At 41.2% G+C, this 27,291-nt stretch overlaps 2 protein-coding genes across 2 annotated transcripts; one reads left to right on the top strand and one right to left on the bottom strand.

Annotated features, from left to right (window-relative positions):
* Positions 1–43: 43 nt before the first annotated feature.
* Positions 44–16,527, top strand: nme7 (NME/NM23 family member 7). The gene is made up of 12 exons (XM_034583574.1): positions 44–182; positions 2,194–2,295; positions 2,482–2,648; positions 4,285–4,395; positions 5,229–5,279; positions 5,477–5,684; positions 5,778–5,883; positions 8,409–8,473; positions 8,988–9,056; positions 9,308–9,409; positions 15,285–15,392; positions 15,927–16,527. Exons 1-12 carry the CDS (start codon positions 180–182, stop codon positions 15,957–15,959), a joined length of 1,125 nt encoding a protein of 374 aa, XP_034439465.1. The 5' UTR covers positions 44–179; the 3' UTR covers positions 15,960–16,527.
* atp1b1a (ATPase Na+/K+ transporting subunit beta 1a) lies at positions 15,992–25,899 on the bottom strand. The gene is made up of 6 exons (XM_034583578.1): positions 25,573–25,899; positions 21,517–21,645; positions 19,980–20,135; positions 19,220–19,404; positions 17,465–17,548; positions 15,992–17,381 (listed from the first exon to the last, which is right to left on the bottom strand). The coding sequence occupies exons 1-6, from the start codon at positions 25,664–25,666 to the stop codon at positions 17,124–17,126; spliced, it is 906 nt and encodes a 301-aa protein (XP_034439469.1). The 5' UTR covers positions 25,667–25,899; the 3' UTR covers positions 15,992–17,123.
* Positions 25,900–27,291: the final 1,392 nt, after the last annotated feature.

Below are 27,291 nucleotides of genomic sequence, written 5' to 3'. Positions count from 1 at the left end.
GCAGCTGCCTTTAAACAGTGTGACACCAAAGGCAGCTTCCTTTACACATCAGTGGCAGTTTCTGTTGACACCGGAAGTTCCTCTACGAGCTGCCGCTGCCACGGTTTGAGCTTGCCCTTACTGGTAACGTTAGCAACGTGACAACAGATCGTGGTGTAGTTGGTCGCTACTTTCTGAAAATGGTAAGTTTAACATACACTGTTCGTCTATTATAGTGTGAACGTAGTTTGTGAACTATACGATACCGGGAGAAACGGCGGTGTGCTTATACGGAAGCTTGTTTGCTAATGTTAGCATATCAACCACAGGATAACATAGCAGATACGCTAATGTTATTAGTTTTTAGCTTATAACTACTCTAGGCTATTCTATAGTTAGATGCTTTATCAATATTAGCATTTTGGAGTAACTGAATTAATTAACACAGTGTTAATATGCATCTTTGCAACAGCAACAGTTGGTGGTAAATAATAGCAAAAGCTTATAATAAGCTACTATCTGCACATTATTTACTCACGTTGACGTGTACGTAGATCTCTTGTTTATCTTAATGTCTAAATGTTACCACGTAACTTCCACAAAACAACGTAGGTCGGTCAGGCTGTCCATGGTTTTCACTGCAAAGAACCAAACTGTTGCAGTTAGCTAGCTTGCAGGCAAACACTAATAGTCATTGGAACTTGTAGACAAAAAGAAAACATGTGGCTGATTCAGTGAAGCAACACAATCACAAAGAGCGCCTGTTCTGCTGAAGTGCCCTTTGGCAAGACACTGATGTCAAGGCAGTGGCTTCAGTGTGCATTAACTCTGACTCTCCTGTAATAATGGATAAACTGAACAGGATAAAACACAACATATCCCCAATAGGTTGTAAATCTGTGTGTGCTAGACACAACATCTCATTCTTGGACAGTCAGTTCAATACGATCATCCCAGTGTGTTTGTAGAGCAGGAGAGAGGCGTTGTTTATTTTATTTGTGGGCTCAAGGTCATAGGGGCTGGAGCTTTTTCAAGTTAACAATGGGCAGAATACAAGGAAGCACTGTGGACACTCATTGTCCTTCACAGACACAAACCTACTCACACGAGGGTCAGGGTCAGGATAAAGTCGCCTATTCACCTGACTTGCGTGACTTTGGACTGTGGCAAGAAACGAGAGCTCCCATGGTGACTGTCTGCACAGACGGTGCAGGGAACCAAACACAGGCCGCTGTGACAGTGCTAACAATTCCGAATTGTTTTTGGTAGATAATACAAATCATGTCAGATCTGTCATCACACAAGTGTTCATATCAGATAATTCCTTAATCACTCTAACTTGTTAACGGTCACAAAACAAATGTCATTTGATAGCATCTCTTTGATTTGAAGTAGGCCGATTTTAAAAAAACCTTTAACCTTGAGTTTGTAAGAACCCAGACATGCTACTGTAAATAAAGAAATCCTGCCTTAGTCTGCTACGTGACTAAATTTAGCTCTTTAAAGAACATACTGGTGTTTTTGTATGCTTTAAATCAACTTGCATTGCATTTCTTATGTAATCTAACACAATTCACATCAGTTGTACGTTTTAGTTCTGTGAAAGTTTAGTCATTGCTCTGTGGATGTAAAGTTGATTGTTAGATTGAAAAGTCTACTACAGTATTTTCTAAAAGTAACATGGTGTTCACTGTCCTGTACCAACTAGTTTCATCTCTTCATCTCTGAAATAGATTTTCAGAAGTGATTAATGATAAGGAGGCTAAAAGACACGTCAAAAAACATGAAATGCCAAAACAATACATTGAAAATAATTCACAGCAATGTAAAGCACATGTGAGTTATAGTAAATGAAATAAAACTTCCCAAACATTACTGACAAACTAAAGGACTTAGTATTACAAACTTAAAGGACTGGTAAGTCTACTACAAAAAACATGGAGCTGTTTACCCTGACAGGAATATCACTTAAATTTCAAATGGTTGACTCACACAAATCAGTGTTTTTCTTGTTCTCATTTAAGATTATTGTGAAATGACTTTTCATCTCTTTCTGGGACTGAGGTCTAAACATATATAAAAATCTTAATCATATTTGTTACTGAGTCAGAGCCTCATGTTTTTTTTTTTACTTTTTGTCTTTTTAAACCTGTGTATTAGATATGTTGTGCCTCTTCATTAATCTGATTTTGATCTTGTCTTTAACTTTACTAGGAGGAACGCTTTGCTTTTAATGCGGAGTGGTATGACCCCACTGCTGCTCTCCTGCGGCTTTACCAACTGTTCTACTACCCCAAAGATGGCTCAGTGGAAATGGTAGATATTTACTACTGCATTCAACAATACATTTGTTACTTATAGAGGAAGTTCACCAAACAAGATATAAATGTCATCTGACAGCATGAGGACAGATTTTAGATTTACAAGATGTCATGTTTATTGCTGAATTTTGAAGTACTTTATTTTTTTTAAAACCACCAACAATGATTTTGTTTTTTGTAGTTTGATGTAAAGAACCAGCGAGTATTTTTGAGAAGGACCAAATACGACGACATCCATCAGGAGGACCTGTTTGTTGGGAATCGAGTGAACGTTTTTTCACGACAGCTTAATCTGACTGACTATGGGGACCAGTACACAGCAAACAAACTTGGCAGCAAAAAAGAAAGGTATGGTTGTTTAGTTTATGTGATAAGTCCACATTATCCAAATATCCTCCAGTTACATGCCACTTGAAATGAAACCTTTCAAGTGTGGCTCATAATCTTTCTTCGAACATTATTTATATGTTCTGTTCAGTGTACTATGCCCGAATGGTGAGAGACGGTGTAACAGGCCATAGTATACCCCCAGTCCGGACTATACCTGGGGTTAAAGGGGCCTAGGCTAGATTATACCCCGGGTAAATTATGGCCTAGGCCAATTTATACTTTGGGGTATAAATTGGCCGAGGCCAATTCATACCCCTCAGGCCAGATTATACCCCCATGATATCAGTAGTGTTGAGTGATATACACAAGAATTACTTAATTTTTCAACATTTTATTGGGGGTTCAGCTTTGTCAGGTAAGTTAAGTGAGAAAGCTAACTGACTTAAATCTTAAAACTCTAAAACATAGACTTTTATTACTTCAACCAGAAAAACTGAAAAAATATTAGACTTCCACAAAGATCAAAGATTACTACGTCCTGAAACTTCAACTTCTAAGACTAGCAAGTCCTCGCTACAATATAAATGTTCAAAGTTAAACACTGATAACAACATCAAAACATCCACAAAGATCAAAGATTACTACAACACGTCTCAGTAGTGTTACACATTAAAATAAAAGCACATACCCAAAACATAATGCAATTGTAACATAATATAATAAAAGTCATAACGTCCTGAAACTTCAACTTCTAAGACTAGCAAGTCTTCGCTACAATATAAATGTTCAAAGTTAAACACTGATAACAACATCAAAATGATCATGCTTGTTTTCAAGATAAAGTGCATGTTCTGTTGATGACTGCTAGGCGCAGTTTTTGACGCCCCCCTCTAGGTGGCTCTCTAGGCAACCGCCTTTGTCACCTATAGGAAGGACCGGCCCTGCCTGGAGGGGTATAGTCTGGCCTAGGCTATTTTACACCCCCGGGTATAGTTTGGCCTAGAGGGGTATAGTATGGCCTAGGCTATTTTACACCCCCGGGTATAGTTTGGCCTAGAGGGGTATAGTATGGCCTAGGCTATTTTACACCCCCGGGTATAGTTTGGCCTAGGACAGTTTATCCCCGGGGTATACTCTGGCCTGGGCCAAAGTATACCCAGGTTTAATCTGGGCAGGGGTTAATTTGGCCTGTTACACCGGGAAATCAATTTCATTTCTTGATTGGCTGCAACATATTTTGTGAAAATGCTCTGTTAAATGCTCTGACACTTCTGTCCAATGTATATTGAGGTAAAATACAGATAATACTAGTAATCTCTACATGTTTGCTGTGTTTTATTATGTTATTTCTTTGTGTTATTTGTCCCTGTTTGTAATACATATTTGAAAAGTTTTATTTCATTGCTGCCCATCTTGACCATGATTCCCTGACACTCAATGGGACTTTCCTGGTTAAATAATGGATAAATAAACATGTAAATATGTTATGAAATCAAAATATATTTATATTACTGTAGCGTGGAAGTGTTTCTGTCATGATGTCAGATGATAAGTTGTCTCCTGTTATGTGTAGTATCAGATATGATCCCTTCACGCCCTGATGCATTTTCTCTCCTTATGTGGCGTATTTTTCCTTCTCTCTCTTTTTCTCTAGGACTCTTGCTTTGATAAAGCCAGACGTAGTTACAAAGATCGGAGATGTCCTTGAACTGATATACTCCTCCAACCTGATTGTGACCAAAGCCAAGATGACAAAGCTCACTTGGTAAGGGCAAAGTCCCGCTGGGCAGAGTCTAATGATACTACAAGTGAAGTATCAGACAAACTCTTGTCGCAGAGGCAGACAGGCTGTGTGGTGCCAGTATTCTCACATAAACAGATGGACGGCTCGGCTGTCTCACACTCATTAGGAACATATGGCTTTGCAAGGGCCAAACAATGGTAGCATTTAATTAATTTCTAACTCGTGATGTAATTGCTTTGTTGAACCAGTAAATGTCTTTAAAATGTGAATTGATATAATGAGGACTTTTGACCTTAAGTATATATTGCCATATTCCTTAACTTAAACTTAACTTAAATTTGCCTGTACTAGAGTCACTAGATTGTGATATTTTACAGGATCTGAACTCTGGTTCATATCTAATATTTTAGCAATTCCTCTGAAATCACTAACTTCTTATAAACCTGAGATAATTAACTAATTTCTCAGAATATTATCTCAGTTTTCTCTATAATTAGTACCAGTTTACAGAATCTCTTTCCAGAAAGGTAGAATCTCCTAACGTTTGAAATAAAGTGTTTACTATGTAAACTCTCAGCAGGTTGCTAAAACTGCCATAATTCACCCCAAAGATCTGAGGACATGACCTCAAAGTCCTGAGTGGTGGTAAAGAAAAAAACGTTTTATTTAAGTACTGTCACCTCAGTTCCATCTTTCTTTTTATTATTAAGAAAGTCGAATCCAATTCCACTCATAAATACTATTGACCTTTGTTAATGTCTTTGTCATTAGTTTGTTACACAGAGTTTTACTGACTACTTGAGATAATTTGGTCACTTATTAACTCCGTGGTTTATGGTTTTCTTAAATGACAGGAAAGAAGCGGCAGAGTTTTATGTGGAACATCAGTCAAAGCCTTCCTTCAAGTGAGTGCCCTTGTAAATGATTTTCCAATTCTGAGCGAGTACGAACAGCAATAGAAGATTTTCTAAAGCCGGCCAGTATCATTAACTGAACCCGTGAAGATGATCCTGATGACATTGTGGTGACATTTGGACACATTTAATGCAGCTGGCCTACTGCCTGTAAATATGCCCTTTTAAATGAACAATTTGTTTTGCAGTAACCTGGTGCAGTTTGCGTCCTCGGGGCCTGTAGTTGCCATGGAGCTGATGGGTGATGAGGCCATGTCTATCTGGAGGAAGCTCGTGGGACCCACAGACTCGGCTGTGGCACGGAGGGAGGCACCGCAGAGTGCCCGTGCCCAGTTTGGAACAGATGGCATCAAAAACGTTGGACACGGCTCTGACTCACTTGCTGCAGCAGCAAAAGTACATGTTCATGTTCATATGTGCCCATGTAGCCCATGCTCCACACTGTCAGATATTGTCACCTACATTTTTTCTGTTTCTTTTTTTTATTAGGAGCTTGAATTTTTTTTCCCATCCACAATTGGCCATGGTCCCTCTAACACAGCCCTCTATACAGACTGCACATGCTGCATCATCAAACCTCATGCCATATCAGAAGGTAAGGAGCACATATACTTACAGTAATGTAAAAAGATTTTCATTATCCATAATACTACAGCTAAAACTAGCAGTATTTATTTATGCCTATACATCTACCTACTCATTTCACAAATGTCAGCTGTGTAAAAATCCATAATTAACCCAGTTTCAGATTTAGATGTTGTATAAAACGAATTCCACTGACTTGTATAAGCTCTTCTACCTGTGGCTGTTAATGTGTTTGTGTCACACAGAGGCACTACATGGTTACCAAATTTCACTTTGGATTTTTCCAAATCCCTGCACTGATCCGTGTTCATGGAGCATGCCACTGGAGCTGTGACCTGTGAAATGTGAAAGTCCCTGTATAGAGCTGAAGTATGCACACAAAGAGTGGTTGGCTGGACTGGTTTCATGACATACAGTTTGAGACCAGACACAGTTCATTAAAGTCAAGAGGCTCAGCCTGCTCCCATATAAATTAATCTGACCTATGGTCCTATCCTGGAGTGTTTATCCTCGGCAGTAATTTCTTTGATATAGGATTGGAACTAGGTTTATATTTAGTCTCCTCGCATGTTCTTTTGCTTTGTTTTTCTCTTTTTTTCAAAAGAACACATGCCAAAATATAAGTTGAACATTCTGAGCTGAGAAGACATTTTAATAAGGAGACTTTTGTCCTAGCTTGAGCTGTCTATTTAACAGGGACATCTGAAAGGAAATACATTAATAAAAAGGACTAAGCAGAATTGACTTGATATTAGTATTCATGTGAATGGACCATTTAATGTTGTGTAATCTTTAATTCCTCCTCGTGTGTATATGTAGGTGTGCCAGGACCCTGATCCTGTGCACACTGCTAGTTGAAAATGACTTTCTACCACACCTAAATGGAATGGTCCCACGATTGGTGTTATTACTGGAGTTACACCTGTGCTTTTCCTGTTTTGACAAGTCAAAATGTCTCGTGTGAGAAAGGACTTTGAGAGAGGAACCGTTAAAAAACAAACACAAGTAAAGACACGTTTTATTCTGCTGCAGGGCACGAACTCGAAATCACCTGCATAATACATTTCTCCAAAACATAGAGTAGACATACGCCATGGTATCAGTGATTCAAATTTGACAATTTTCAAATTAGGATTTGTGTCACCATATGAATATATATTCATAGCTCTCTCTTGTTTACTTCTGTTTTTAGAGTTTTGTTGGTTCACTTAAAAAGGTCAAGCTGAAAATGGAGGACTTAATTATTTTGTTTTTGAGTTGCATCGTTGAAAGGTCATAAATTGCTCTGATTACAGTATTTTCTATATTTTAATTTGACCACACTGTTTACCTTCTGACGTGTGCTGACACTTGTGGTCTAATCCCAAAATAGTAACTCAGTGTGGGTGGTTGGTCGAGCGGAGCCCAAACTGGGATCGTAAATCAGTTCTGAGACCAGCACAATCAGAAGGCTTTCTCTGATTTCCCTCAAGATCACTTAAGAGGCTAATGTACGCCACAGCTACGTGTGCAGGGCGCACCCAATCACGGTGCTGACAAAGGAAGTTGTGTCTGAAAATGCAATCAGACATGACTGGAATAGAGAAGCTTCTGTTGCTAGGCACCCAGAATAGGATCTCCTAGCAACAGCACCAGCTGCTTTTGGGAGCTGTCGAGTGTGTGCCTATCCTCTGCAGGTTGCTGCCTGGGGAGGGCACAGAGGACTCAGGGGGTGGTTACTTGCCTCCAACACATGCAACCGAGCTGTGACTGAACCATTACTCAAATAAGAGAAGCTCATCAACGCTGGTGCGGCACCTGGTCCAAACGGAAAGTCACGATTACACAACAGCCGCCTCCAGAAAGAACGGAAAATGCAGACAGTCGGTGTGCTGCCTGACGAGTACGCAGGCCACTTGTTATCACGATGTCTGGCTGAGATTATGAGACTAGCACCCACTTTCAATTAGTGTGTGTGTGTGTGTGTGTGTGTGTGTGTGTGTGTGTGTGTGTGTGTGTGTGTGTGTGTGTGTGTGTGTGTGTGTGTGTGTGTGTGTGTGTGTGTGTGTGTGTGTGTGTGTGTGTGTGTGTGTGTGTGTGTGTGTGTGTGTGTGTGTGTCTGCAGCAGTCTGACCTTCACTGTCCCTGCAGCTCCACCAATTTTACATTAATGCATGGCCACAGTGTCGAGAGATAAAACTCTCTATCTGTAATGTGTTGACTGACTGGACAAAAATAATGTCTCCTCTGATAGACGGGACATCTGTTTTCCAAAGGAGACACTGAGATGTGAGGTGGTTGCACTGTATGATAATACTGCATTATAATCACTTCTTAAGCAGCACATTCGATAATTACCACTTAAGTGATTCAATAAGAATAAGAACAATGTTTCATTGTGTAATGAGAACTGTGACTGCTGCTCCACAGACTTGTTTATATATCACACTGAAGAGTTTATTAAAGCACTAAACTATTTATTTGTCAGTTTATGTGTTAACTTGTAGAAAAGCTCATAAAAGCTCACAGACATCAACAGCTCTGACGTGTTCACAGGTTTGACGGGGAAGATCCTAAACTCCATATCTGCGGCTGGATTTGAAATCTCAGCTCTTCAGATGGTAAAAGTTTAACTTTTCATGTCTTTGTGCTTTGATCTGCCATACATCCTTTCATTGTGTTCATGTAAATCTGCTCTAAAGTTAATTAGTTTGCTCATACGTCCACATATATCTCAGCTATACTCATGTAACCTGTTTGTGTCCTGTATTGATTTGCTCTGACCCAGCCTGACATCATAATGGAAGTCAGCGTCACTGCTGCCAACGGTGACCTCTCACAGTCCATTCGTTTTGCCACATCAGATGTGATGCACATTCTGGTCGGCAGCACAAAAGTATATCAATCCCTGTAGCACATAGGGATAATGTAATGGGATTAGAATTAGTGCTTTGATTGATGCAGCACATTTGTTCTAAGGATCCAATCTCATATCTTTGATGTTCTTAATGCATTATGGAAACTACAAGAGTTATTTTATGATAATTGGACTGTTCTTACAATTCAAAACACACAGTCTTCTCGCTTGATTAAGAAAAGTTCACTGCCTCCTCTACTCTTTTTATATCCTGACAGTTCAATGTGGACCGAGCCAATGCAGAAGAATTCTATGAAGTTTACAAAGGTGTTGTGACAGAGTATCTTGTGAGTATAAACACTACGTTGTTGTGCAATCATGGCAGCTACCTGCATCGTAGATCTGACAATTGCTACTTCTGATGGTAATGCAAATACAAACATCTCTTCTTTTGTCAGGATCTTAAACAGTCACTAAAAGTGTGGCAGATGTTGTCAGTAGCCTCATGAAGCTTATTATCCTCAGAAGTATAATTCTTTATTTTAAATAAAAAGTCACATAATCACAGTATTGACTGTATTCCCACCTCCACCTGCAGAGTATGGTGACCCAGCTATGTTCTGGACCCTGCATGGTCCTGGAGATCCATGGCACTGACACGCCGCAGACATTCAGGGAGTTCTGTGGCCCTGCTGATCCAGTGAGTCAAAACATATTCCAAATGGTCTCTTATTTCCTCACTCTCTTCTAAACTAGATGCTTCTCTGACAAGTGAAGGTTGTCATGTTTCTTACGTTTAGTCGGTCCTCAGAGCTAATATTTTCCAGCCATTTCTTCTACTGCGTACATTTCTTTAGTTAACCTTAATCAAAGTATCAGCTGTGTTAGTCTTTTATTGTCCTGTTTTAAGGCTTGTACAGATCCTTGTTTTTTATTTGTGAATGTGAGTGAAGCCAGAGCAGACAATATATCCCTTCTGTCTTGTACATAAGCCTGGCTACATGTTCAGAGTTTATGTAATCTGGGATAAATCTGCAGTAAAAAAAACAGACCAGTAGGTGTATGAGGAGCTCCACATTCCTGAATTTGAGCTGATCTCAATATTTGATTTCAAGCTCATTCATTTAAAGAAATGGTGTATCAGACGACATTTGTGAGGAACTGGAAGTTTTTGTTAGCCCTTGTGTAGTGTACGCTGTAAACATTTTGTGGCTTATGCGATTAGATAAGAGTTGGCTTGTGAAATAAACTGTGTGTGTGTGTTGGTGCCAGTGTGTGCTTGTGTGCGTGAAAACACACATTCATGCATGTTCCTGGGTGCTGTGGAACCAGTGCTGCAGGGCTGTGCCGGTGCGTGATGTGAAATCTAATGATAAGAGGCTTTGCCTTTAATCATTGTGTGCTTACACTAAAAATGAGGGACTGCACCCACCTGCACAGTTCCCCTACATGTTCAGTGTTTGTCTGTGACTCAGCTTTCCTTTCTGTTTGTGATTATTTTTTTTATTTGGTCACATTGTTTATAGAAATTCTCTGCTTAACCATCAGCCGTGCAGACCACAGACAAAATGTTACTGACATAGAAGCTGCTGAGTAGGAAGGGACTTTGTTAATTAGCTAATGATTTCTAGGTCACATGACCCTACACCTCATTGACGCCAAAATAATAAAGCCGTTGCTACTGCCCTCTGTTTAGTAGTCACCCACATCAGACCTGGCCCTGGTTTGCACTGTAAAGCCCCGTGTGTGTAGAGTTTGATGTAATCATTGCATCTTTTAGATTTAGGGTAGGGTTGCTAAGTTGTTTCTGAAACACTTTTTATCTTATTTGTTGAAATCCCCCTCAATAAATACATTTGTGTGCGAAAAAAGAAAGAAAATATGTCTTCTGACAGTTGTCAGGCAGTGAGCGTTCATATGGGCGTGGCTTAGACGAGAGGACCAATGGGAGGGGGTGGGATGTATCTGTTGCATTTTTTCACTGTTTTTCCAGGATTACCAACCCTGTGTTATAAATGACAGTGTCATTTATTATTGATAGAAACATTTAAATAATCACAATGATGCACCCACAAATTATATTTTAATCCAGTGGGTTGTTAAAACCAATTAAAACAATATTATTCTAACTATAAATGAATGTTTAAATGTGCGTAATTTGGCCTCCTTCAGCTGCTCCACTTTGTTTTCAGCCCTCTCTCTCTCCGTCCTCTGTAACCTCTTTGATTGCTTCAGACCTGACTGACTGACTAACTGCGAGGTCGATCCTGCCACGACCTCAGACTCACCTCAGTATTATCTTACAAATAACCTAAACATTCACACTCCTACTCTTCAGCGGAGCTCAGTCATTTGATCCACGAGATAAGCGGAAAGTCACAGCAGCCCTGAGAACTCCAAATAAGAGAAGTCACAAACTAGATCAGTGTGGGAGAGGCGAGCTGATGAGTCACCAGCAGGGCACATGTGTGACGCCATGTAACATTGTTCTGATAAAATACCAAAGTACAGACTGTTTTTAAACTTGGTGTGTGTGCCGACACTCCAGACGTCATTATCATGTGGACAGATTGGACTGGACAATCAGTGTAACCTCAGACTGTATGAAGAGGTCAGAATGTCTATGTCTGCTTTAGTGTTTGCTTTTTGTGATGAGAACAGGATATTGATCCGTTCCAGTTGACTAACAACCAATCCATAAATAGCACAGGTCGTGTGTGAAGAAACGTATGACTGTACAGCTGGGCGTTTGGATGAAGTGACCTCAAACACTTCATCATGTTGGAGTTGATGGTGGACTATTTAAATGGCTGTGTTTATTTTACAGGAGCGAGCAGATGCAATCAACATTTATGACATAAGAAGTAATCAGCACAGGGGCCACACATCTTTCAATAAAGGATCCTAGTGTATTCTGTCTTGTGATGTGTCCTGATATCAGAGTGGACGGACACAGCAGTCCTCTGTTAGACAGTCCTGGCCCAGCCTCTTCCATAAGGTTTTATTTTTCTACACAAACTTTTAATGAGCCACTTAATAGAACATAAACATTTCTATTAGCAGTGGTCAAAACATGTTGTGTTGCCTCACTGTCTCACAGAGATAGATGGTCAAGTAGGCCCTAAATGTGCTGTTATATGAGGCCAACATTAAATATGTTTTGCTCATTGATTTTTGATCCATCTGCGTGATGCTTTTGTGAAACCCGGTGGCTCCTGTGCTAAATTTAGTGCTCTGGTCTCAAAAATACATCTGAGTAGAAATGCAAGTAGACTTTTTCTGATTAAACCAACAATATGATGCTGATTAAGAGAAACTATAACTACTGTCAAGTAAGTATAAATAGTTTCCACTGTGACTTAATATCTGCTTCATAAGGAGGCTTTTGTATTCACATCATGTTGTATACAGAAAACAAAACAGGCTGCGGCTCTTTATCCAGTTAGTCACTGAGAGGAATAAAAATGTGCGGAGGAGGCAATATGCTAACAGTTGTAGTAGTGGTAGTAATAAATGAATAAAAACAATATAATGGTCATAAAAGCACAAGTAAAAAGGATGTTTTATTACTTTCTTTAAAAGAAGCGTTATCAGTTATAATGCTCTATGAAGCATTTGTACAACATTCACATTCATTTTATGTGTAAGTAGGAAATATGTCGTTGAGATGTCAGTGATACTTTTATTCCGCTGTAGGCTTGCCTTGGTATTTCTTCTGTGAAGTATGGGGGGAGCACCCTTTGTTTGGTTACATTATGGAGGAAACCAGAATCTTTTAAATGTCTCCAGCAGCGGTTCTCTTTTACCAGTATGTACGGAGGGGGGGCAATGTATGTGTATAAGTACCTGGACCAGGGGGAGGAGAATCATTTGATAAAGAAGTGCTTGGTTTTTACATATCACATCAAACAAAAACCTCACACAGGTGTTTCCCAGTAGAAAAGGGCACAGTTATAGGCTTCAGTGTCTCCCTCACACAGTCAGGACCGGACATCAGACTTTTTAATGGACGGTCGTGTAACCACAAGTCACTCTGCCCCAGACATCACTGTCCACAAAAGCCAGTCTGTTACATGGACATCAGTGTAGCACCCTATGGGACTCATTAAAATCAAATTAAACTCTGACAGCAGGTCACTCATGGGAAACTGATTCAATTACACAGAATGCAGCTTCGAAAAGAGTTCTTTTATCTAGGTAGCTCTCCCCCTAATTTCCCCCTGCTGTGTTCGGCCTCAGTCTCACGTGGCAGGGGACATGTAAAGGACATGCTGCTGCCTGGACACATTTTGCAGATATTCCTGCACAGGATGTTGTGTTTAGCTTTGTCAGACACAAACTGAGTCTGAACAGACTTGTATCCGTATTATGAGAATGTCTCGTGTTTTTTTTTTCCCTTCCCTCTCTTGATTCAAGAGCGTGGTCTTTCAGTTTGTAATGCTCACACTCAAAACCCTGCGCTCGCATTCAAATTGACCCTGCTTGTGCTTAGAAAGAGACGTCGCCCTGTTTCTTTCCCTCTTATTTTATGGCCACCAACAGCAAAAGTAGCCACAACGAGGGCGGGGTCATTTTATTCGTCATCTCTTCACCTGGCATTCTATTGATTGGGGAATTTTGACAGACTTGTTGCGCAAAAAGATTTGAGAGCAGAAGAAGTCTGGAGGCAGACGATTCACGTGCACAGAAGCAGCGTGAGCGTGGAGAGAAGAGCTGAGCACAGGAAATCCAAGCACAGGCAGGGTATATTTGAGTGCGAGTGAAATCAATAAGTCCTGCTCTCAAACTGAAAGCCTTGAATAAAGATAGGACAAAAAACACCATAGTTAAACAGCTGAACCACCATTTTAGGGAGTCCTGCTGTTGTTTCCTCTTTCTCACTGCCTTACTTAATCACACAACCTCAGTGATAATTACAATTATACCAATTAATATACTATCCAATGTGTAGATATGTTGTCGGACAAATTGTTTGGCCGCTGCACCTTTTCATCACGGACAGTGATGAAAAGTTTCAGCTCTGTGAGACTGTGTTTTATTGGCCATTGTAATAAAATATACAAAATATGTAGTGGTTAGCATTGTCGTCTCACAACCAGTTTGCATGCTCGCCATCGTCTGTGTGGGTTTTCTCCGGGTAGCTTCCTCCCACAGTCCAAACCCATGGAGGGATAAGGGGTGATTGATCGTAGATGTGAATGTGAGCCTGAATGGTGGTTTGTCTACGATGTTGGCCGCTGGGATTGGCTCCAGCCATCCACCCTGCGACTCTTACAGGATAAGCCATATCGATTATGGATGGATAGATGAAAATAATGTTTTTCCCACACTTAAAATAGAACCCAATTGATCCCGGCGATCCACAGTTCCCAGGATCCTTCCTCAGTTCACATGATCCTTTGTGTCATTGTCAGTTCCGTGTTGTGTGGTACAGTTATTTAAACCAGGAGAATGTTTTCCTCGAGGGTTTTCGTTTTAAAAGACAATAAGGCTTTGAGAAGAAGGCTCAGTGGATTTATGACCTTGAACCTTATTCCTGTCTTTTGTGTGCGCTCTCATAAACCTCCAGAGAATAAAGAGCTTGTCATAGGAAATGTTCCGCTGCCACAAGCCCCCGTCAGATTCTTTTCTCTTTGGTGGTGTTTAACAACTGTATTTCTATCTTGTATATATCTATCTCTGAAAAACTGAAAAAAGACTTAAGCCATTCACAGTGGTTCGTCTTCATCGGTTTTCAGTGTATTTTCTTTGCCAGCCTTTTAACCTGCGTGTGAAACATGGCTTTCCCCAATGTATTAAGCACTACACAAGCACTATGTTACATAATGTCAACATTCCTTTGGAGTTAATAGCCATCTCTGTGAATTAATTATTCACATTGTCCCTCCCCTGATGGTGGACCCTGTGGGAGGGTCGCGTTTCCTGGAGGCACCAAGTAGCAAAGGGCAACAGAGCCCAGCTTTGACCTTGGGCGTGTCTCATGTTGAAAGGAAACACGCCGCGTGAGAAGAGGAAGTGCTGAATGTTTACGAGCAATATAAAGCAGAACTCCGGAGTCTGTGCTTAGCTGTGAAATAAACAACTAGTTATATTTTTAGTGTGTAGTGATGAGAACCTACTAAACCGTATGGAATGGTGTCTGGTTTGTTTAGAAGGTGGAGGCACACATACATTTTAAGCTGCAACTCCAGAAAATCTCATATATATTTATAAACTAATATGGAATATGTAATTAATCATATAGTTATCTTACTAGTACTAAAGGACATTTATCAATACCCGTTCGCCGTATTAGATGTTAGCTTGTCTTCCATTATGAAATGTAAGAAGAGGTCATGTTAATCTATCTTCCTACATTCAGTGTAAAATATAGAGTGTCAGTGTTTTGTCTTTTCCTCTACATATCACATGTTCAGCTGCTGAGTAATCACTGTGTGAGGAACAGACAACAGAACAGGATGTTCCATTTCAAAACACCTTCTTGTGAACCTGATATTGGGATATTTAGTTGAATCTAATACATGTGACTTTGTCAGTTTCATCAGTGAATCAATCCAGATGTTTTCATTCAACAGGAAATTGCGCGGCACCTTCGTCCAGCCACATTGCGTGCTCTCTATGGCAAAGACAAAGTGAAGAACAGCGTCCACTGCACGGACCTCCCCGAGGACGGTGTTCTAGAGGTGGGTGGCATTTCACCGACACATACACACTGTACAACTGAGTACACCCACTGTGTTGTGCCCCTGCACATAGGTTTCCTCATTGTCGTTCAGTTCATGCATAAGTAACTACCTTGCGTTCGGCCAAGAGCGAAACCCCCTCAGCTCTGTGAAGCCGAGTCTCATGACTCCGCTCTGTGGGCTGGGTCAACCTTAGATCACACTGGTTTTGAGGAGAACAAGAATGGCAGAGGAATTTGAAACAAAACCATTGTTTAACGGAGAGTGGGTCTGACCCATTGAGCGTCATTGTTCAGGAGAACTCCTGATCTGTGGCCTGGACAAATGCCCCCTTGTTACACATTAGCCAGACTGAGCTGCCATTTTCCCAAGACTTAGACATAGTGGCCAAGAAAGGGGCTTGTGTCCAGAGGAGAAATGACGCTGTAAAACTTGACTGCTCTGATTGCAGCACAATGGATGACTAACTGATACTTTGAGGTTAAGGTTTGATTCAGTGGGTGCTGTTAAATAAACTCTTATTTCTTTTTCTAGGTGCAGTATTTCTTCAAGATTTTGGACGAATGAGCAGAAGATAAAACACTCACTTCAAACACAAAGACTTGAGAGTTGTCTGTTTATTGTTTCAGCCTTATGCAGATTAAATAGTGACAAGAGCAGACTCCTGACAAGTGTTTTGATCTTCAACACTGAATTAAGTATTTTCACACCAACTACACATCTTATTACACGGGATACTGCATTGCCTCTGATATTCTCTAACCTTTTGACCAGCGACTTTGGTATTGGATTCATACATTACACTTTGAAAAAAAAATGTACAACTGCATAAATATAAAATTCTTCCACCATGAAAATGGCTAAAACATTCAATAGTAAGTTGCATCACGTCACGTGATGTCGCCAGCAAGACAGATTTCAAAGCACTGAGTTGCCACGGTTTCCATGGAGGTGACAGTCTTCTAGGCTGGACCCACAAAGCTCTACACTAAGAATTAAGAATGAACAGATGCAAGAGTATCAAACAGAAATGTCATCAAACCAAATCCTACAGCTAAAGTGAACGGCAAAGAAAAGGTGTACACGTGTATCCTTCCACTGTCAACATGAACAACTTGGATAAAGAAACACAAACACACACCAAAAACAACAACAAAAAGATTCCATGGAGCGCAGTCATTTACTCATACATGGGCCTTAAAGGTTCAGAGTACCATGCTAGTATTTCAGTTAACAGAGCACATTAACAAACACTCCACCCGCTCACATATACTAACACACCTGCACACAGACACGAGCGCGCACACGCACACACCTTGGACCACTAAAGCTGACATAAGACAAAAGAGATTACAACAGGACAAGACTACAGCACTGGACACTCCAAAAATATATAGCAACCACATCAGGATGAAATACTCTGGGGACAGAAACACAGCTCGCTACACGTCAGTAGTGGAATCGCGGTTTTACAGTAATAGATGAACACATCCCATGGCTCAAGGAATATTTTCATTTACAGTAGAATAAATATTTGCTATTGCTACTTTTTTGTATTTTACATTCTAACCCTCGACAAACACACAGAAAAGCTAGTGTAAAGCACACAGATTAAGTGTAGGTCCTGTATATTATGAATGTTCAAAGACTAGTGGTGTATATCTGAACTCTTTAATTCTCTCTACATTTTATTTTAGTTTTTTAAAATGAGAGTGCTCGTCGCGGCTGAGGTCACGAGCTGATTGTGATCTTAACATCGAAACGTCCTTGGTAGCGGTCTTTCTCGCTGTAGTCAATGTTTGCTCCATAAACTTTGCACTCGATGCGGAGCTCGTGGTCCAAAGTGATGTTGGTGAACTGGATGGCCACCAGAGGCTGCAGGTACCGAGGCTGCAGCTGCTTGCCGTAGTACGGGTAGTACTGGAGAGGAAAGCCTTTACCTAAGCCGAAGTACTTGATCTCTCCAATCTTGTCAGCATCCTCTGGTCTCTACAAATGTGATAGTTGGATTTTAGGTCAAACTTTTTTACAGTGGACTAATAAATCATGGGTAGATGTCGCATCAAACGTACCTTATTCTTGCAGTGAATGGGGATCAGGTTGGGCATTTCTTTGCCCTGCAGAGCCTCTGGGAGTGACTGATTGTTAGAGGGAACCTAAAAGAGAGAGTATTTTAGCCAGATCCTGAGTAGGTGGTTAAGTTAGCGGAACACAGCGCTGGTAGGAGTGGTTTTAAATCTTGCAACTAGCACGCAACATATACCTCTTTTACACCATTTTTTACACTCTATAAAAAGACTATAAAGTCCTTTCCCATGAATTTTGTTTTTCCCGCCAGTGTTTCATTTTCAACGTCACAAACGCAACGAGAACTGAGGTGCTCTCTCATCTCGCTGTCTCACCAAATTAGCACGTTCACCCGGGTGTCGCATTTCCGTAACTGCCGATTGGAACCAAAGCTAAAGAAACTCTGTTTCTACTGCAGAGTCATTTGACCAGGGAGTGAACATCGATTGTATCCATTCCCTTTGCAGAAAAAACTCTGATGTTAGTGGGTTTTATGACCAGTGGAAAACGGGGCTTTAGAAAATATGTTGCCACCTTGAATGCAGCACAGTTACTTTGCTGCAATGGATCATACTAATTAATTATTGAGGATATAATACAATTTGAGGTATTAGTGGTTGCTAATCCCAAGGTTTGTCCTTATAGAAGAGTTGTCTACTATTTTAGTACTGCGCCTCGGTAACAGTGTCAGACTCAGAGTGCAGGATGAAAAATATTGATGCTGCAGAAGTGCACATATTGACTTTTTTGTTCCACACATTCTTCCTTATCATTAATCGAACAAGGGAAGCACCAGTGATCAGATAAACAGCCTGAATTAACAACTTTTTTAGTTGGTGTTTAAAAGACAAGACACAAACAGCCCCTATAAAATGAGTTGAATGTGTATTTTTGGCTTATATAGTATTATATTTTGATAAAACAAAACCCCCTAAAAAAAAAACTAAGAAAAAGAAAACGGATATCTCCCTGGGAAAAAGAGGTTTCATACACATAGAAGACACCAACGAAGATGTCAAGGGAGATTGTGATAAGAGCTGACGCCGGTGTCAAGAAAATCACGTGATCTCCGCAGCGGAGTTAATACGTCACTTCCTGCCTCTGCCTGCTGCTCCAACTCTCACCTGAATAATACTGAGGATCTGTTGCTGTTGTGAATGTGTCTGTGCAGAGAACCGCCCACTATGTTGTGCAAGTGTGAAAGGAAAACTCTGGGTAAACTCAGTAGCTAATTCTCCGGATTTTACCCGCAGGTCATGTTTGAAAACGGCTATGAGAGGCGAGCTATGGATGTATGGTCAGCTCAGTCCATTCTTAATAAAATGTTTTTATTCTCAAAATTGTAGTCTTAAGAACCAACCAATTCTGACTCTAATGACAGCACTTGAGGTAATTCGTCAGACAGCTTCCTCTGGTGAAACAAAATGTGAATCTGGAAACAGACTTTTATATGTACAATCAGTGAAATGTCCCTTTAAAAGAACTGACTCATGTTCAGAAAAACCTTCAGTGTCTGCATGGTCTTCAGAAACGATGTACTTTGAAAATTACTGTTATACTACATTGAGGTTTTCAAAGAGATCTAGAAATGCCTTTTTAATTATTAAACACCCAGGATGTGTGCTACAGGTGTGAACAATGCCTGGTTCATCCGTTGATCCCAACAGATGTGTCATCAGGTTGGTGAGTGCTTTTAGACTCTATGTTTAAAGAATGTCTGTTAGACCCACAGAGCTGTTGTGTTGGAAGTGTATACCTACTTTTGGTCTGAACATGACAATCCTGTTGAGCTTGACAATAAGGCAGGGCTTTCCCTCCTTGAAGCCATAAAAGGGATCGCTTTCCCCTGAGCAGATGTCGAGCCAGGTCTTGCGGAAGCGACAGACTTTCCTCACTCCTTCACCATGCTCCAGAGGTCCGCGGTCCATGTACGTCTCAGGAACGTCTGCAGATGTTGTAAATATATTAGATCTTTTTCAAAAACCTACTTGTATTTAGATCAAAATTAGGATGACATATTTAGAAATATCACTGTTTCTTATGACAACATATTACCTCCACTAAGGTTATGTTTTCATCTGTTTGTTAGCAGCATTATGCAAAAACTACGTGACCAATTTCCGTGAAATTTTATGAAGCCGTGGGACATGACCCAAGGAAGAACCGAATCCGGATTAGGGGGAATATCCAGGATTTTTGATGAGGAGTTTTTCAATATGTTTGTTGATTTCTTAGAGAATAATTCATGGATCTTGATAAAGACAAAAACATCATATTTAGGTAACTGTGAGTTACTTATGAGTGTGTTCAATTTGGTGAGGATCCAAATAAAATTCAGAATCTTGTGAATTTAAAGGTGGTTTCATAAGGGTGGGCCTTGGCGGAGGTATGCACTCTAATGAGTTAGTTAATGGATCTAAATGCATATCAGTGAGAAATCTTGATTTGACGATTATTACATACCCATCAGGGATCAGCCAGAGTATGACAATCCCTGAATGATGATTGGCTTATACTTGCCTCCACAGTCTTCAAATATCGTCTGATTAGTCTGGTTCTTCTCGTTGTACTGTTGAAGGAAAGTGTCCACGCTGTTGGTGTACTTATGATATGTTGTCTCATCAGACATTTTGAAAGAGATTTCAAATTTCTCTGAGCGTGGGGTGTGTGACAGACCTGAAAGACAGATAGTTTATTTTGATAAAATACAACAAAATAAAGGGAAATGCAATGATTCAAAGAGAACTTGATGCAACAACTTGAGAAATTATATATATTTATATATATTAGGCAGTGCGTATAAAAGGAGGGAATTTCCTGACAGGAGCTGCACTCTATATCATGTGAGCTGTTCTTTGTCAGACCCAGAGATACTGGTCCCTGCTCATTTACAATGTAACACAATGTAGGGTCTTGGGGATTTCCTCAGAAGGTCTCTGTCAGCTCTTTGTAGCAGTAATTTTCCACAGGCCTTGTGCACAAGGCCTCAGTGAGGCGTGGCATGAAGAGAATGAGATGGGTGAGAGGAGTGAAAGGAAACAGAACATTAGTGAAACTTTTCCAGCTTTACTATTGGGTCTGTTTTTGTTGCTGTAGGTATGAGCGAGATCGACGTTAAATGTGCACAAGAGAGAGAGAGAGAACTAACATTTAGTCATTACAATTTCTCTTGGAGCCTTGTGAAAGTTCACCAATCCCCTGCCCCCACCCCGCCACACTCACGTGTGTCTCTCTCACAATGGAAACTTTTAGCCCTAGAGTGAGAGGCAGACTTGAGCTCTGAAAAAAAAAAAAAAAGACTCTCTGCTTCCTTTATCATGCCACTGCTGGAAACTCACTTCAGCTCAAAGCGCTCCACACTTACTTTGTTGCTTTGCCAGGCTGCTCTTTGATTGTTAACAGTCGTGGACAGATGATAGACAAAACGCCAGGCAAACTAACTCGTGTGCATGCAGCCACTCATTTACAATGGCTGCTAAAAATACTACTGAGGCTACAGCATGTGCTGTGCAAACAAGACAAGGCTCGGCACTTTAAAAAAATCTGCACCGTCTCCAAGCTTGCGGGATATTTCGAAACTCTTGTAGTGTGACTGTAGCAGTGTTTAATGGTGTTGTTCTCATAAGATTACAGGTTGGAATTTTCCTCCAGCTAAACAAGCTTAGTGGCCTCTAAGCTGCGACAAAACTAAACCTTTTTTTACAAACTTCTTTACAAACTCCGGCTGCCATGCATGAATATGTAAATATGTAAACACGCAGGCTGTGACGCATGATCAGAGCACACGTGAGCTGTTTCAGTCACAGTGGGTGTAAGCTTCAACGGTTCCCCTGTTGCCCGAGGGGGGAAACATTGACTGGCAGAGAGTAGTGAAGGACAAAATGGCTGAACTTATCTAAGGTCAGACAGACTTGATAGAGTAACTGCTTAAAGGCACACCCCAACAGTCATTTTTAACAGCGTGAGCCACGGACACAAATATTAGGTCATTTCACAATCCTGCACATGATTTGAAAGGGCAAAGGTAGAGGAATAAATCATTTTAGATTATATTTACCTGGGGGAGCCACTCTGTCCTGATAGGTGGGTTTGAAGTCACTTAATGTGAGCAGCAAAGCCTGAATGGTCCCGATGAAAATTCCAGCCAAGCATCCGTAGAATATCACGTAGAACGCTAAGATCTTAACTGTAGAGGAGAAAATGAATGTCTTTAAAATCCATGTACAATGATAAGGGCTTAAATAAATATAAACATGTTTAATAACATAAATGTAGATTAACTGATCTATCAGCAACTACATTGATTATTGATTCATTGCTTCAGGAATTTAAGCAGCTAGAATTACTGCATTGTGGTTGTATGCCTCTCTCCAGACTCATGTAGTATGTAGGGGAGTCATTTATTAAAGAAATGTAATAAAAAGGTATTAAGTGTATTTTGTTATTTGAGTTATGGCCAAAAACGATTTGTTAGGTTACAGTGAAATTGGCCCAAGTTTATCTTTGACTCCCGAAAAACCGTTTGTGACAAACTTGAAAAGATTCCCTCAAAGCGTGCCTGGGATACCGTGTTCATGAGACAGACAGATTGATGAACGAGCCAAAACAATAAGTCATCCAGCCACGGCTATATCCAGTGAAGGGGCATACAACAACATTTTCTGATTTGAGCTTTTCAAAGGTGACAGTTTGCTGCTATTCCATGGTTTATGTCATTCTAGTAAACCCAATTAATAAATTAACTTTTTGACTATTGCAATAGAGAAACTAGTTTTCATTCATAACCAATAAACATCAGAGAACAAAAAGTAATATTTGTGAGAGCTTTAAATTAAACATCTTAGAATAAGATCAACTCCTGTCTTGAATGAAGAGAATATACCAGATGTGACAACAATTGAGTAAAGCTTTCATTATCCCAGATAGACACTACACTTGTGCCAAATCTTTAAAAAAACTTGAGAACCATGAGAATGGCATTAATTAGGTCCTCGACAAACAGCCTCCACACATTGTCCCTTTTTTTCCTCATTGTCAAAGCCACATGAGAACAATGCTAAGTTGTTTCACCCAATTTAAATTTGACCCCAATTATGCAACAGCAGGAGTGCCACAGTTTCCGGTACAACTGGATGAGTCAGTAGTCATTCCCGTCACAGCAGACCCTTCCCCCATTTTGTCACCACTTACAACAGGTTAGGTATAAAAACACTGAGCTCACATAAATGAACCTGGCTTTATTCACGTCAATGTTGCAGAGAGAAACTTGAAATTAGCATTTCCTGTTTGCCTACTCTCATTCAAGATCAGTGGACGAGAAATACACTCTTATGTGTGATCTTGGAAGGTTGTGTGTCACATGTCAGTAGTAAAACTTTCATCACCACAGCAACTGTGAAACCAGTTTGACTGGTTGATCACAGGTTCAGCTCCACAGCCTAACATCCTGAAACCGACTGTAAAATGTGGAGAGGAAATTCATCTCAGACTCACTCGGGCCTAGCCCGTCCATGCCGCTCTGAGACTGCCAGTGTTTGCACTTAGAACACGTGAGCAGTGTTTCCTGCACATAAAATGGAGAGCAACATCCTTATGTTTAATTCTCAGATGCTGCACACATTGTTTCAATATTGCACCACAGTTTGCCACAAAACCTGCTTCTTAATTCAAATAGCCTTTAATGCATAGAGAAGCTTGTTTAACAAATGCCATTAATAGTGCCCTCCAAGAGTTTTCAAATCTTTTGACGCACGACATCTATTGCACTTGGGGTAGGGATCCCTCACTTGCGGCTCTCTCTGAGGTTTCTCTGTGCTAAAAGTTTTCTTAGTTTTTCCTCACTCTTGTTGATGGTTAAGGGCAGAGGATGTCGCAAGCACCTTCAAACCTATGAGTCAAATTGCAATTTGTGAACATGACTATACTTGATTGATTGATTAATTGAATTGACTCTGGCATGTTTCCATGCAGTGCACTGTCATCACACAGTCTTCATGTATGACGTGGTTTCTGTGTGTTGCACGTTCAGGGGGAAACTTTGGACTGACTGACTCGTGCTGAAGAGTTGTGCAGACTTACATGTGATCCAATAAGAGGAGAAAAAAACTATTACAATCAGCCTATGTTGTATTATTTGAAAAACAAATTGCATTTTTGTATGGAAGTGAAAATCAGGAGTGTGTCCGTTTCTTAGAAGGTGTCAGTGTTTCCTATTTTCTGCCCGGCGACCGCTCATTTGACTGCCTCTGAGGGCATTGAAGCGGCACGATTACATTTATAGCCAATTACTTTGAGATTTAACAGGACAAGGGATCAATTTTTGTGTCAGAACACGTGTGGGGCTAGGTGTGGGTGCAACACCATTTTGTAGTCAGAGAGGCCATACATCAACACTGCTGCCCACACATGTAAATAGCGCAGGAGCTGGCCTACTAGTGGTGAGAGGCAGTTTGAATGGGGAGCACCTCCCCCACCAGACTGCTGCAGCGTCTCGTGAAGGGACCATCACCACGTCCACGCCACACTCATGTCTCCAGACTTTTACTGACGTCTTTTCTTGACGTTTCGACAGCTCTGCGGTGTTTTCCCTCAGACTCTGCCTCTTACAAACGTCGACATGGACACACACGCGTAAAGAAATGAGCGCGGCTGACATTTCCAACCATTTCCCGCATCGAAAACAGCGGAAATACTAATACCTGACTCCAATCTGATGAATGCACATTTCATTTTTCCAATGGGCTGCATTGATCCGCCGCCATGGCTCCAGCAACTCAAGGGCACGGACGTGCGTACCTGTTGCTTTTTTAGAACAACATGGCTCACTTTGGAATAGTGCGACATCACTCTCCCTGAGTCTCACGGGCTGACTGACACATCTGTAGCACCACTTCAATGTTAAAACACCACATTTAATTAGCTTGAAGTTCGCCATTGACGAGCACAGGGCAGATACGAGGGCGACAACTACAGCAGAATCAGGTTTTTCCTGCCAACCTGGTTCACACACACAAGGAATCATTATACTGGGAATCATCAAACTGCTCATTTTAGCTTTACACTAACATATGGAATCAGGCATGCAAGGTTTAAACTGGTGAAAACGCGCCGATCGACGTCTCCCTCGCCTTCACGGGGAAATATATGAATAATAGCAGGGAGAAGGAGGGGCGGCCCTTGAGACATGTGAGTCGTGATCTGTTCACAGCACCATATTGCCAAGCGGTGCCTGGACGCACCCGGCTGTCTTTTACACGGGGAAGGAGGGGAAAGCGAGTCCTAATTGGTAAACCGGTCTAAAGAGATTAAAGGGCACTATATAACAGTATGTGCAGTTATCCTGTCAAATCAACTCTCTCCAGCAGGCTCGTCTTAAAAGTGTTAGAAACAGCCTGTAGAACGACGAGAGCCGCTGATCTGGGGTTTGAGTGAAAGGCGGCTTGAAGAGTAACCGGGCCCCTGTTGTACAGGAGCCACAGATTAACGGTTCTGTTCATTAACACGGAGGAATAAAATGTCCTCTGGGTTCTCTCCTCCTATATTTAAAAAAGAGGTGGTCCAGTGAGAACACACAGCAGCCAACTTTCACCAGGCGGCTGATTGGAAAAGTCCTGGCCCTGCACCCACTGTCCTTCAGGGTGACCTTTTCATAAAGGACGTTTATTAACGAACGGCTCCATGTGTGCAACCGCCTCAGGGAAACCTCTCCAACTAGCATATATTAAACATGTCCATTTTAAATGTCACACATCACATAGCAGTCGGTGTAAATCAGTAGTTTCGTGTTATAACTAGTTATAATCTTAAGTGTTGAATAGTGTTGAAAATTCCACCTGTAGCATGTGTGTGGGAGAGAAGCTGGGTTCGTGTTCCACGGTGGAGTTTGTGATTTAACAGACCAACTTCTCCCCACAGACTCCATTGAAAGGCGAAGTCACGACGCAGCATGTCGGAGCCGTTGGGCTCTAACAGGTGCTGAGAGTCCGGACACACACACAGAAACAGACCGAAGAAAACCCTCGAAACACCGACACGTCCCCTCCCTGCCACACACCGGCCACAGCGCCGTTCATTTCACAGACAAACACGGGGAACCAGTCGAACGAGTACTTACACCAACTGGAGCCCGTTCGTCCCAGGAACTCCTTCTTCTCTGAATTCCACACAAAATTCTTCCATCCGCCGTCGCTGTCTTTGTTTGCAGACATGTTAGCTCCTCGGTACTGTCCCCCACCTGCTTCACTTGAGTGTGATTTCGCGGCTGTGGCTCCGGCAACTTCTAGCTCAGAATGCAGTCGACTGTCCCCCACAGGAAATGCGAAAGGACCGTTTCGTAGCCGTCTCCGTCACTTGTACCACACACAATTTATCCGTGTGAGGAAGCGGCTCCGCCCGCCGGCTCCAGTAATAAGTTACCCCCCGAGAGGGAGGGGGGCTCCGGCAAATCACAACCCTCCGCTGCTTTCTGCGTAAGAGGCGAAAGAAGGGGGGAGGAGGCAAAGAGAGAGAGGGGGTGTTACAGGCAAGAACACTACCGAGTGAGCAGGGTCCTCACAAAATGTCCAACTGTCGTCTTTAAACCCTGTCATAGCAACCAGTGTCCTCCACCCCATCCAGTCTCCAAACTCTACTGTGGTGGCAAAGCAAGGCCCCGAGCCACAGACTGTATATAAAGAGCCCAAACTCTAAGCAAAGACAGTGCTACTGGGTTTAAGTACAAGCAAGGAGCTACTGGTTTTAAAATCTAAGCAAAGACAGTGCTACTGGGTTTAAATACAAGCAAGGAGCTACTGGTTTTAAAATCTAAGCAAAGACAGTGCTACTGGGTTTAAGTACAAGCAAGGAGCTACTGGTTTTAAAATCTAAGCAAAGACAGTGCTACTGGGTTTAAATACAAGCAAAGACAGTGCTAATGGTTTTAAATATAAGCGAAGAGCTACTGATTTTAAAAATATATGCAAAGAGCTGCTGGTTTTAAAATCTAAGCATAGACAGTGCTACTGGGTTTAAATACAATAAAAGACAGTGATACTGGCTTTACAATCTTAACAAAGACAGTGCTACTGGGTTTAAATACAAGCAAAGACAGTGCGACTGGTTTTAAATATAAGCGAAGAGCTACTGGTTTTAAATATATGCAAAGAGCTACTGGCTTTACAATCTTAGCAAAGACAGTGCTACTGGTTTTAAATACAAGTAAAGACAGTGCTACTGGTTTTAAAATCTTAGCAAAGACAGTGCTACTTGTTTTAAATACAAGCAAAGACAGTGCTACTGGTGTTAAATATAAGCAAAGAGCTACTGGTTTTCAAATCTAAACAGAATAGACCCTTTTCATGGCAGCCATGAATGAAGGGTCTGTTATGTTTTTATTTTCCTGAGTTGATAGAGTTCCAGTTGCACAGGAAAAACGCTTACGTTAGCCAGCTACCCATTGTTTAAGACACGCATTACGCAGCATTTCATGCATACTAAAACCGTAGTATATCGAACACAGTCACTAATGGGACAGTACTATGTGTACTACACATTTAATGACAGAAGTGCTACTAGACAGTAAAAACTACAGCTTTCACTACTGTTGATATACGGAGGGGCCATCTTGGATTTCGAAGTCGGGGTTGGTGAGATCCCTTCGTCCTTCCAAGTCGAAATTCCGACTTGAGGGGGCGTTCCAGTTGCATCTTCCAGTTGCAACTTCCGAGCTCCAAGTTTTAATGGAACGCGCAATTAGTAACACCAGTGTTTATTTTTGTAGTGTCAAAATGGCTGATGCAGAGCTCAACAGCATGGTTCCAGAAGTAAAAATTTATAGATTTTGATTATCATCCAT

Source organism: Hippoglossus hippoglossus, chromosome 4 (genome assembly GCF_009819705.1).
Source record: "Hippoglossus hippoglossus isolate fHipHip1 chromosome 4, fHipHip1.pri, whole genome shotgun sequence".
Lineage (NCBI taxonomy): Eukaryota > Metazoa > Chordata > Actinopteri > Pleuronectiformes > Pleuronectidae > Hippoglossus > Hippoglossus hippoglossus.
The sequence above is the reverse complement of the archived record's forward strand: the minus strand, read 5'-3'. Positions and strand labels throughout refer to the sequence as shown.